The sequence below is a fragment of the Rousettus aegyptiacus genome, unplaced genomic scaffold, assembly GCF_014176215.1.
Source record: "Rousettus aegyptiacus isolate mRouAeg1 unplaced genomic scaffold, mRouAeg1.p scaffold_m13_p_5, whole genome shotgun sequence".
NCBI classification, from domain to species: domain Eukaryota; kingdom Metazoa; phylum Chordata; class Mammalia; order Chiroptera; family Pteropodidae; genus Rousettus; species Rousettus aegyptiacus.
In genome coordinates this window covers 83278203-83290973 of record NW_023416308.1, presented here as the reverse complement: position 1 = coordinate 83290973, position 12771 = coordinate 83278203, and the positions used below count along the sequence as shown (strand labels likewise).

At 33.7% G+C, this 12771-nt stretch overlaps 2 protein-coding genes across 11 annotated transcripts in view; one reads left to right on the top strand and one right to left on the bottom strand.

The window, feature by feature from the left end:
* RNF141 (ring finger protein 141) overlaps positions 1-9086 on the top strand; it is a 28313-nt gene extending 19227 nt beyond the window's left edge. The window contains exons 5-6 of the mRNA XM_016147348.2: positions 1608-1715; positions 6283-9086. Coding sequence (XP_016002834.1) covers positions 1608-1715; positions 6283-6433 — 259 coding nt within the window. The 3' untranslated portion in view covers positions 6434-9086. The remainder of the gene's footprint in view (positions 1-1607; positions 1716-6282) is intronic.
* A 942-nt stretch (positions 9087-10028) lies between these two features.
* Positions 10029-12771, bottom strand: part of AMPD3 (adenosine monophosphate deaminase 3) — a 45947-nt gene continuing 43204 nt past the window's right edge. For all 10 annotated transcript variants that reach the window (XM_036220791.1, XM_036220787.1, XM_036220789.1 and 7 more), the window contains one exon: positions 10029-12550. In XM_036220791.1, coding sequence (XP_036076684.1) covers positions 12374-12550 — 177 coding nt within the window. In that variant the 3' untranslated portion in view covers positions 10029-12373. The remainder of the gene's footprint in view (positions 12551-12771) is intronic.

The window sequence follows — 12771 nt, the reverse complement described above, 5'->3', positions numbered from 1 at the left end:
ATGATTTATCTTTGATAGTGCCCCTTAGATCAAGCCCTAATTATCTCCCAACATAATTGCTAAAATAAGAGTCTAGCTGGTTGTCCTGCCTCTGTACTGTCCCTCGTACTACACACCCAGTTAATTTTCCTAAAATATTATTTCAGTGGGGATTTACTTTCCTCTTGATCAAACTCTGATTCTAGTTTGCCTGTCAAAATAAGTTTAAACTTTTTATTTTGACATTCAAGGACCAGATTATCTCTGCTATATTTAAATAACCTTTTCTCTCAGTTTTCTTCCCAAGGCATCATGCCAGGCTCCTCGTGTGTCTCTGTCTCTCTCTCTCTCTCTCTCTCTCTCTCACACACACACACACACACACACACAGTGTGCGCGTGCATTTTTTCTATCTCCACAGCTTTGTTTATTCGCCTGACATATTCTCTGCTGAAATCCTATTACTTTTCTGCCTCATCTTTCCAACAAGTTTGAAGTATATTCATTTCTTCCTTCTTTACTTAGCATTTAACATGTAATGCACATTTGACATTTGCTCATATTATTTTTTATGTTAAAAATGACAAATTTTAAAGGATATCTCAATGTCTTTTATACAGTTGTATAAGCACAGCAGAGAATTAAAAACATGTTAGAAATAGCTTTTACCTTTAAGGAGCTTATAGTCTAATGGTTATACATTGAAACATTCAATTTTGTATAAGTATAAAAATAATACACACCTGATGAAGAAAGCCTAAAACTTATATAACAGCACAAAGGATAAAAAGCAAATTAAAATTATTTCAGGAAACATTTATTGAGAACCTAAGACAAATTCCCTTTGTTCATTGAGCTTACTATTTATGCATATATGCACCAATAAACAGCCAATTGAAACACAAAATTTAAGTTCTTTAATTGAGGCAAATGTTAGCTTTGAGAACAGGGAGATGATATATTTTTATTTGGGTTACCAAGGTTGGAGTTTACCAGATTCACAAGGGTATTCTAAGGAAGGGAAATACCACGTGCAAAAGGCACTTGCCTCATTCAGAGGCACTTTAAATTGTGGCTGGAGTAAAGGATTTGATGTTTCTTCTTAAGGTGAAAGAATTCCTTAAAGACAGAGACTTTGCTTTTTATCTCTTTTGTGTTTCCTATAGCACCTGACACTTAAGACTAAGCTATTCTTTCATTTATATGCCCATTATCAGCATCAGCATAGTAAGTCCCTGATGACAAGGTCCATATTTTAGAGAGCTTTGTATCCTACATGGTGAATAAATCATGTTAGTTGAATTCATTTATATAAATTCAGTATGATTTAAATGGGCTAAGTTATTTTCAGAAAGACCAGAATATTTCCAATTTTTATCTCTATTTCCTTTTTAAACATTGAAGAATCTATCTTTTTTCTAATCTTTATGAAATTTGCCCCTCGCAGTACTTCTCTAATGTATTTGCTATCCCTAAAAGGTATGTTGATTTAGTCCAGTTTTGCATGAGTCATTTGCTTTATCCTGAGGGCACTCAGATGTTTGATAATGCTTTTTAAGGCAATGGAAACAAAGTTTAAAGTATAATGACAGAGAATATCATTGCTCCAGCTCAGTGTTCACTTGCAGGGTGAAGCAGCTGACTGATGAAGAAGAGTGTTGTATCTGTATGGACGGTCGAGCTGACCTCATCCTTCCTTGTGCTCACAGCTTTTGTCAAAAGTGCATTGATAAATGGTAAGTTATCTGCTGTCTTCATGGGATAGGCAAAAGTCAAATGGGAAAGTGTATATGAATAAACTTCAAAAAATACAAAAATATTGTAGTTAAACATAAGAGATGTTGTTCTTTAGTACTTTGAATTTTATGGCATGCCTCCTACTAGTTAAAAATATTTTTATTCCTATACCTAACATTTATAAAATGTGGGGAGGTATCTTAGTTTTGGCAGTCCACTTTGCTGTAAGATTTGTACCTGACTTGAGTCTAGTAGAATCACACATTTCCCTTTTTCTTATTTCTATGTTTTTTCTTTATATATGATTAGAAGAAATAACATAAAAATTTGAATATTGGACCTGGAGTGAACTTTATTTTACAAAATAAGAATCTAGCATTTAGGAGAATTTATAATTGACATACAATAAATTTATAATTTACTACATATATTTAAAGTATAATTTGTTATGTTTTGGCATATGTGCACACACACAAAAACCATCATCACAATACAGATAATGACCAAATCCATCACCCCCAAAAGTTATCTCACCCCCCATCATAGTCTCCTTCTCACTCCTTCCTTCCAGTGCCTAGATAGCCACTAACCTGTTTTCAGTCACTATAAAATAACTTGGATTTTTTAGAATTTTTATAAGTGAAATCACACAGTATAGTACATACTCTATTTTTGTCTGGCTTCTCTCATTCTATATAATTATTTCAAGACTTACCCATGTTGTAACATGTATCAGTAGTTCCTTTTTATTGCTGAGTAGTAGTCATTGTATGGATATACCACAGCTTATTTATCCACTCACCTGTTGATGGACATTGGGTTGTTTCCAGTTTTCAGCTATTACAAATAAAGCTGCTATATACATTTGTGGACAAGTCACTTTATGGACATTTATTTTGGGGGTTCTTTCTTAGGTAAATACCTAGAAGTGGAATGGTTAGGTCAAATGGTAGGTATATTTAAGAAACTGCCAACTGTTTTCTAAAGTGGTATACCGTTTTACACTCTTCAGCAGTGTATGAGAGCTACAGTGCTTCACGACCTTGTCAATAATTGGTATGATTAGTCCTTTTCATTTTAGCCATTCTAATAGATGTATAGTGGTATCTCATTGTGGTTTTAATGCATTTCCCTACTGAATGGTGATGTTGAGCATCTTTTCATATGCTAATTTACCATCCATATGTCTTTTTTGGTGAAGTGTCCATTCAAATCTTTTGCCCGTTTTTTAATTGGGTTGTTTTGTGTTCACTTTGAAAGTCCTTTATATATTATGGACATATCTTCTATCAAATATATTATTTGCAAATATTTTCTCCTACTCTGTGATTTATCTTTTCATTCTCTTAAGAATGCCTTTCAAAGTGAAGTTTTTAACTTTGATGAGGTCCAATAAATCAGTTCATAATTTATGGATAGTGATTTTAGTGTCATATCTAAGAAATCTTTATCTAACCTAAGGGTTATTTTCTGTCTTCTGAAATTTTTATAGTTTTTAGGTTTTGTGTTTAGGTCTGACATCCCTTTTAAGTTAATTTTTGAATATGGCATGAGGTATTGATCACAATTCTTTTTTTGCATGTGGCCCCAGTTATTTAGTACATATTGTTGAAAATGCTTATCTTCACTAAATTGCCTCTGCACCTTTGTTGAAGATTAATTGCTCAAATACACATGGGTCTATTTCTGGATTCTGTTCTGTTCCATTGATCTTTTTGTCTATTTCATACCAATACCACATTACCTTGATTAATTTAGCTTTTATAAGTCTTAAATCGGCATGCTAGTCCTCCAACTTTGTCCTTTTTCAAGGTCTTTTGAATTTCAATATGACTTCTAGAATCAACTTGTCAGTTTCTACAAAAAAGCTGTACAGATTTTCATTGGGGTTGTGTTAAATGATAAGTTTGGAGAGTGTTGATGTCTTAACAATAACAAGTCTTTCAATCCACAAACAGTATTTTTCTCCATTTATTTAGGTCTTATTTAATTTCTCATCAATTTTTATAGTTTTCAGTATTGCATATCTTTGGCAGATTTATCCCTATGACACTTTATATTATGCTATTTTAAATTATATTTTTAAATTTCAGTTTAGGATTGTTGCTAGTATGTAGAAATACAATAGATTTTTTGTGTATTAGTCTTGTATCCTGTAATCTTATACTCATTTATTAGTTCTGAAAGCTTTTTTGTAGATTCCATAGGATTTTCTTGAATGTCATTTTCTAGACTGGTAGTAGTATTTTTTTTCATACTTTAATGATGTTGCTTCATTCTCATTTTTCTTGAATTGTTTCCTATAAAAAATCTCTATCATCGTTATCTTTTCTCCTGTGTTAGTAATGTACTTTTTTTTTTCCTATGGTTCCTTTTAAGGTTTTTTCCTTTATCACTGGTTTTGAACAATTTGATTACAATGTGCCTTAGTAGTTTTCTTCATGTTCCTTATGCTTAGGATTCATTGAGCTCTTTAGATTTGTAGGTTTATGATATCATCAATTTTGGAAGATTTTTAGCCATCATTTCACAAATATTTTTTTCTGTTCTCTCCCCTCTCATTCTGGGATTGCAGCTACACATAAGTTAGACCACTTGAAGTTGTCCCACAGTTCACTGACGCTTATTTTCCTTCTTTTCTTTTTGAGTTATTTTCTTTGTGTTTTATTTTGGATAATTAATATCGCTATGTCTTTTGAAGTTCACTAATCTTTTTTCTACAATGTCTAACTTGTCATTAATTCCATCCAATGTATTTTTTACTCCAGATCCCATAGTTTTCATCCATAGAACTTTTGAGTTTTTAATGTCTTCCATGTCTCTACTTGATATGTTTGATCTTTCCTCTATGTTTTTTTAATATATGGAATATGGTTATTATGACCTTTAATTTTCTTGTCTGCTAATTCTAATATTTTTATCAGTTCTCGATCGGATTTGATTCATTTTTCTCTTCATTTTGGGTTGTATTTTTCTGCTTCTTTTTATATCTGGTAGTTCTTGATTGGGCGCCAGACATTGTGATTTTTTACCTTTTTGGGTACTGGATATTTTTGTATTCCTATAAATATTCTTGAGCTTTGTTCTCAAATATAGTTACTTGGAAACAGCTTGATCCTTTTGGGTCTTGCTTTTACGATTTGTTAGGCAGGACTGGAACAGTATTTACTTTAGAGCAAATTATGCCCCACTAATGAGGCAAAACCCTCCAGATTACTCTACTCAATGCTCTGTGAATTATGAGGTTTCCCAGTCTGGCTGATGGGAACAGGCAATATCTCAGGCCCAGTGTAAGCTCTGTATACAGTTCCCTCAAATCCTTTTGGGTGATTCCTCAGCCTCAAGTGTTTCCTCAAATGCACACACACTGATCATTACTCTGCTGAAACATACTAAGGAACTTTTAGTAGGTTCCGGATTCTCCTTTTGTGCAGCTTTTTTCACTCCAATGTTCTTCCCTGTGAACTCTAGCTGCCTTAGCCTTCTGAGATTCTCAGCACTGTCCCTTCAACTCAGGGAGCCTGCCAAGCTCCGTCAAGGTTCCCCCTGCTTGCTATGCTGCCTGTAAAGTCTCAAGGCATTAAACTGGGGCAGTTATAAGGCTCACCTTCTTGGCTTCCCACCCCTCAGGGATTATTATCCTGTGTCATCTGATGTCCAGTTGAAAACCATTGTATTGTATTTTCATTGTATTGATTGTTGTTCTATGTGAGAAGATAAATTTGTTCCCATTGGCCCGAAGCAGAAGTTGACTGTTTTAAAATTGCGACTTATGCACAGAAGAGCATCCACAATTACCTTGTAAAATATCTCTGAGGAACCAGAATTGATTCTGAATAATTTATGCCAGCTCTAGCTTTTGCATTTAGTTTTCGGAACCGATTTCTTAATTTTTGCACAAAAGCCAGAGAACAGTTGATATGATTTAATTACTTTGGTCTCAGATTTCACTGAGAGATGAAGAGAAAAACATTTTCCCTGCATGACATGTTTCTGGCTCAAATATGGTATTTCTTTAAATTTCCAAAATAATTTTCGATGAAACAAAAAAATCCCTTTGGAAAACATAATCACATTTAAGTGATCATATATAAACTCTTTATCAGGAAAATTATTCTGCATGTATAGTATCTTTTAAATCTTTAATGCTTCCATTTTGTTGTTCGTAATAGCAAAAGACAGGGGGAAAAATCTAGCACAAGAAAAACCTAAGTATCCTTCTAGGAGAGACTGGTTAAATAAATCATGGCCTATCTATACATTATCTGTTTAAAAGATACATAATGGCCTACAGGATATACTGACAAGTAAAAAGAGCAGTGATGTATATAAACACAAGCTTGATCTTGCTTGGTCTGTCTCTAGAAGAATATATGAGAAACTGGTAACAGTATTTGCCCCTGAGGATACGAATTAAAGGTTGAGATTAGGGGGAGAGATTTATTTTTCAATGTATACTTTTATGCTACCTACTTTTTAAAAAACCATGTACACATATCACTTTTCAAACCTTTTTTTAAAAAAAAAGATAAAACAAACTGTTCTTTATTTCAACTTCTCTACTAGGAGTGATCGACACAGGAATTGCCCTATTTGTCGCCTGCAGATGACTGGAGCAAATGAATCTTGGGTGGTGTCAGATGCACCCACTGAAGATGATATGGCTAACTATATTCTTAACATGGCTGATGAGGCAGGCCAGCCCCATAGGCCATGACCTTGGGGTGAAGTGTTCTGTTGCTGTTGTGGGCCACAAGCACTTTGGTCACGGGGGAAGAATGCAGGGATGTTGTGGCACAGGCACAGAGAAATCAGTTTTCCCCACCCTCTTATTTCTGCCATTCTGACAGTTTGTCTTCTTTCTTTTGATAAATTTTTCATGTCTTCCATTTATGGTAAACTAAAATTTGCTAATGTTTTTGGACCATATTTTCCTATTATTTATCTGTTCTAATATACATTAGAACTAATTGCTCTTGAATCCTTTGCTGAGGTAACAGTGTTTCAGAGGCTTCTGAAACACCCCTATATTTCAGGATAGGAGTATTCTGGAATCTGTTTAGTTAGGTTTAAAATAAACCTTGAATGTTAAAAAGTTGTAGCCATCTGAGAGAAAATTTTAAATGACTGAAAATATAGACTACATCAAAGTGTGTGTTACTACTTAAATTAGTCTTCCTGCTGGAATCTAGGAGTATGTATGCCCTCTTGTGGTTAATTATTGCTCCTTTAATAATTTTTACTTGAAATGATCAAATGATCCACAGTTATTTCATAACTTTAGCAGTGCGTTTGGAACTACATGTTCTTTACTTAAAAGCCTTTTTCCCCCCCATGCTTTATGATTTGGGTGAGGATTATACAGTTGGGCAAGACTTTACCTTATAAATGGATTTCTGTTTGAGAGAATCTTCTTGGCTATTCTAGAAATGCTTTCCCACAGCTAGGGGACTGTTCTAAATAGCTTTTGATAATGCTCATGCATCTTGGAGTCTCAGAAGGAAATTTTTCATCACAGATCCTAAATTTTATATGTTCAAATTATGGAAAATCATTCAATATTGGTATACAGTGCTTTTATTTTCTGAACTTGAGGGCATCTTTCTGAGTCAAAATCCTCAAACTTCTTAGATTTAGAATAAAATAGGATGTAGCCTTTTAACCATATGTACATAAAACATCTCTGAAAATTAGGAGATATTTGGCTTTCTTGTTGTTTTCCTCTACTTCCTTTGAAATACTTTGAAAGATGAAATTATAATGTTCAATAATAATGTTTAAGTTATAGTTTTATTATATGTTAAACATTAATATTTCAGCATATAATAAAACTAGGGCCTGTCTCCTTTTAAAAATATATTAACATTCCATGTAACTTTTCTGACTATTGATAAGTTGCAAATATTATTATTTTCCAAAGTACCAAAATATACAATTTAAGTGGCATAATTTTTGGATACTAGGATTTTAATAGGCATGCAAATTAAATAATTCATTTCTAGGAAAAATGTCTGACCAAAGGTAGCTTGATTTACTCCCCAAATACTGATAACTAATTGGTTGACATTCATGATGAGGGCAGCACAGTATCAAGTAGCTACTCACTCACTAAGGATGTTTATGTAGAGAGTACTGGGAGCTCTATCATATCAACCTGGCAATGTACTTTATGTTGGTGTGACGTTGAGAAAATCCTTTCCTCTGGTTTGTAGGTTAATATTTTAGACACTGAAACTTTATCAGCCGTTTTCACACTTTATTTCAGCAGTAGAATCTTTCTTTTTCCAAGAAAATCTTACTCAGAACCCCATATACATGTGTTACACATGTGTGCGTGTGTGCACACATACCCTACACTACTATATCAAAGTCACATTTTACTGATATAAATTTATTTATATAAACTTCATATAATACTAAATATTATAAAGTCAGCCAATGAAAACAAGTATTAATGCATTGATGATATCCAGTATATTAGAATTTGGTAATACAGTTATATGATGGGATTTGTTTAAATTAATTCAAGTCATATTTGCAAAACCTTGATTCTCTTCCATGGATTGTTAATATTCCATGGAACATATTTTGAAAACCTTAGGATAAATGATTATCTAAGAGCTTTTACAGCTCTAAGATTTTAAATTGTCCTTTTGGGTCAGACTTGCTGAGTCTAATTCAGATTGCTTAATGTAAGAATGTTTCTATAAATAAAGAAAAGTCACTTTACAGGTTTTTGGATCTTTCCAGATACAGCCAATGATTTTATCCTTCAGAATCTTTCCCCTCTTGAGGAATTATTTAACAGTGAGCACAGTAACTTGATATTGCCCAAACCTTTTTATTTTCTAATATGAGCTCCAAGACACTAACTGAATCTACTGTGAAATAGAAAATGTTTTTTATTAGCCTTATCTAATAAATGAGCACAGGTTTTTGCTCACTCCTTTAAACTGGGTGATAATTCTTTAGGTGTGAATGTTAGGTTTGTTATGTTGTAATAACTAATTGTAAAAGTTGTAAATTTGTTTAATGGATGAAATGTACACTTTTTGTATTCTGTACAGCTTTGTCTTTTTTAATTATGAAGTACTTAAATGCACTTACTATAATAGGAAATATATAATGTGTGCCTTCTAGGATTTGTGAAATGGTTTAACGGACTATAAGGAATTTGTTTTATAAGTTATAAAGTTTTCCATATTCTAACTCAGTAACATAAGGGGTTTACTCATATTATAATGCTATAGAACTTTAAGAAAATGGATTTGACTACTGAATTTAGAAATTGAGAATAACATCTGTATTGTTCTTAGGGTAAACTGATAGATTGTGCAATAAATAATCTTTAGCAAGTAAGTTTTATTTAATTGAAGAGATTTTTTGTGTGTGATTTTAAATTCTTAAATACTAAATGTTTATATTCTTTAGAAGAGTATTTTCTATTGTGCTCTGGGGGTTGTGATGTTTGTGTGCTATGTTTTAAAATTCATTTCAAATTGGATTTGATTTCCCTTATACCTAATATATACCTGATTAATAAGGCTGCTTGAAAATATCATTTGATTCAGTGATTTTTAACATGAAAAGTTGGAGTCATTAAAAGGCAGTCTGAAGAATTTGTATTTTTAAACTGGCTTTTTCTTCATTAAGTCAAGATTACTTTGTCCAGGAATAAGAAAACTACTTAGAGATTAGGGAAAGAGCTGATCCACCCACATTTATGTTAGGCAACATAACAAATATAAATAGTTGACAGCAAACTTTCATTTGTTTCCATGTTATTTTATCCTATTGGACAATAACAATAATTGACAAAATATTTATCCTATGACAGTTTTGATGTTTACCTTGTAAAATCAATTCTAAGATAAAATTAATATAATTGGAGAATTTAGAATCTTAGTGTTGAAAAGAGTAAAGCCATTTATAAGAAATAGTTTATAATTAAATTTACTGATCATCACAGAGAAGCACACATTTTGGTATCAAAAGACATAAAAGTCTCCTCAGATATATTTTGATAATCTGGCAGCTGTTTGTAGTCTTACTCTCTGGTATCATCTATCTCTAATAAAATATTTATTTAGAGGTTGACAGTATAAAAATTTCCAGGGAGCTATATTTCTCTGATTAGTGTTCCTTTTATTACAGTTAGTTATACTCATTCTTTATAAAATAGTCACTGTTCAGGTATGGAATACTTAGGTATATTACCAATATATCACCTTCCCTTGTGTCTACAAACCTAAAAAAAGGTGAATGTTTCACCAGCACAGCACTCAGAAACAAAGAGAAAGCCACCACAGGAATGTGTTTGCAACTCTGCTTTAATCCAAGATAAGAGGAAAGGCCCAGGACAGGCCTTGGTAAAAACCAACCCAGGAGCTGTGATTTGTTTTTGTGAGGCAAAAAGCAATGACATTGATCATTTCAGCAATGCAGTCTGAAGTAACACATAACATGAAGTTGAGCCTTTTAGTGTAAGGGATTATATGCCTCAAAAAAAACTTCTTTTAGAAATGTGGACTAGACTACAATTGCCTTTGATTCCAACTGTGAACACGAAAGAAAGTAGGATTCACCCCCCAAAAAGGTCAGTTAGGTACAACGATGTAATAAAAGCACAAAGAGCTATAGAAAAAGGTGTCTGAAAAGTTTGCAGGACAGGTAAAATCCAATAAGTGTTGGCTGAATAGGTTAAAGTAATATCTAGGGAAAAGGAAATGGACATATGTGATTTGGCTCACAAAATAACAGGGCAGCAGTTACAGGAAAAGATAGCAAAGGTTTACCTTCTGAGTCTAGCAAACTTCGGTTTGAAATTTTTGAGTTTTCCTACTGAATGTCATCCATATCTGAGTCTTAGTTAAAAAGAAATTAATAGTTATTGATAGCTTTCCATGATGCCCAATCTTAAAGTAAAAAATTTAAACATTTGCTTTAAATAATATTAACTTGAAATTGTTTTAAATTACTGAGCCATAGTCCTAACAGACTTTATTTAATAATTAAAAACAAATACTTGATATAGATAAAATGACATTGAAAAATTGTACAATGCTTTCTATGTTAGGGCAAATGTATACAAAAAGAGCTTTTCAAAAATAATATCTAAGATAAATGCTGGGTTTTCATTCAATGTCATAATTAGCTATAAGGTAGCATATATGTTTGCCTAGTAAAAACAAAAACGAAAACAAAAACAAAAAACATTGATTTGTATGCTAAACTGACCAGTGGCGGGAACAAGCATTATAAAGTCACAAGACAAGACAATCCAAAGTCAAATAAGCATTTTTACAGGCAAAAATAGGGTTCTTCTAACCCCATACAGATTCAGAAGGACTTCCCATAGTCTACATTTGCCCACAGAGATAGGAATGTCCTTGAGCAGCTTGCCGTGTATTAGGAGCACATATCCTTAAAAAGTTGTCAAAAGAGAAATTCATTTAATAAATATACATTTATTGAGCACCTACTATGTACCAGGCACTAGTAACACAGATGAAGAGTACATTGGCAAAGCTTAAATTTAGATTGGTTTTAAAAAATACTTTCTACCTGGCCCCTGGGACCACTTATGTCTTCTGAAAAAGTCTACATATTAGGTAAGGGAGAAATTTCACCTTTAAAAAGAAATGCACCAGGTTACAGTGATTAAAAATTCTCACATTTGTGAGGCTTCATGGAATTGTGGGGAAAGGGCTGGATTAGGAGAAGAGACACCTAGTGCTAGTCCTAGTACTTATTAGCTGTCTAACTTGAAGTAAATTCTGGCCCTAACTCATCATAAGTAAAATAATAATTGGGTTATAATCATAGGATATTAAAGCCAAAAGGAACGGAGATCATCTAGTCCTGTACTCTTCCAAGTCCTTAGTTCAAATGAAAATATGTAGACATTTCATTGAAAAACTGATGAAAGTAGTCACTGAAGAAGTAAAGGCAGCACCCAGAACCTCACACCCCCTAACCTCTCCTACCCTGAAGGGACAATTCATAGAACACCATTTGAAAACCTCTCATCTAGTCCAAACCCTCACTTTTCCGATGAGGAAACCAAGACACAGAATGGAAGTGACTGTTTCAGTTGTGCACATTTGGCTTCCTAAATAGAAAGGAGGGTGGATGGCTAAATAAAAAATTCATAAAAAACACAAAGAAGGAAGTTTTCTATCCTCTCCAAGTAGCTCCTTTACAAAAGGGAGCTTTACAATTGATTTTGTTTAAGGCAGCCAGCCCGCCAGAGGCTGAAATGAACAACTACTAAGTAGCCTGCAGGGCCAATAGAGGACTATGCAGAAAACTGCACAGACCTTGTGTCAGTGGGCACTGGACTGTGGAACACGCTGGCCCCAACAATGCAAGCACTAGCAGCTTCAAGAGAAATACCTGGAAAATTAGGAATGAGTATAGACAAGTGTCCAGCTCCCACATCCCCAAGGAGGAGTCGCCACCTGTTACTCAGAAATATTAACAGAAGTGGGCATGTTAGATCTTAAAGTGAACAGTGCAACCAAAATGACTAGTTTGATAGTTCTTCAGAGGCATCCTCTCCATGGAGGAAAGTCCTAGTTTGGTATTTTGACCACTGTTAATCACAGCAGAACTTGAAATTAAACCAAAAAGTTAAAATGCATGTCCGGTACTGGACCTACTTGGTCAGGGCTGTGATCTCTTCTGATTTCATGGCATCAGACAGGAAGCTGAGCTCATTACATAAGGTCTCATATCGGAACGCCATCCGGATCTGAGCAACATTTGTCTTTCGAATATCATTTCCTTCAGGTCCTTCTTTATAATAATTTTGTCCCAAAAATTTTTGCTTTTCCTGTAAACCAAAAAATATATAAATGAAACAATAGACCTTAGATTTATTTCCTGTATCTGCACGGTAGCTCTGACATTAGCCACACCAAATCAGATCAGTGCCCCTGAAGCAGGTCCTCCATCACAACATCTTTCCTTCCCCACAGGCGAGAAAGAAGGCAAGGTGAATACTGGCTGAAGTCCCTCATGAGAACTGACAAGGGTACACAGTTGGGTGGTTTT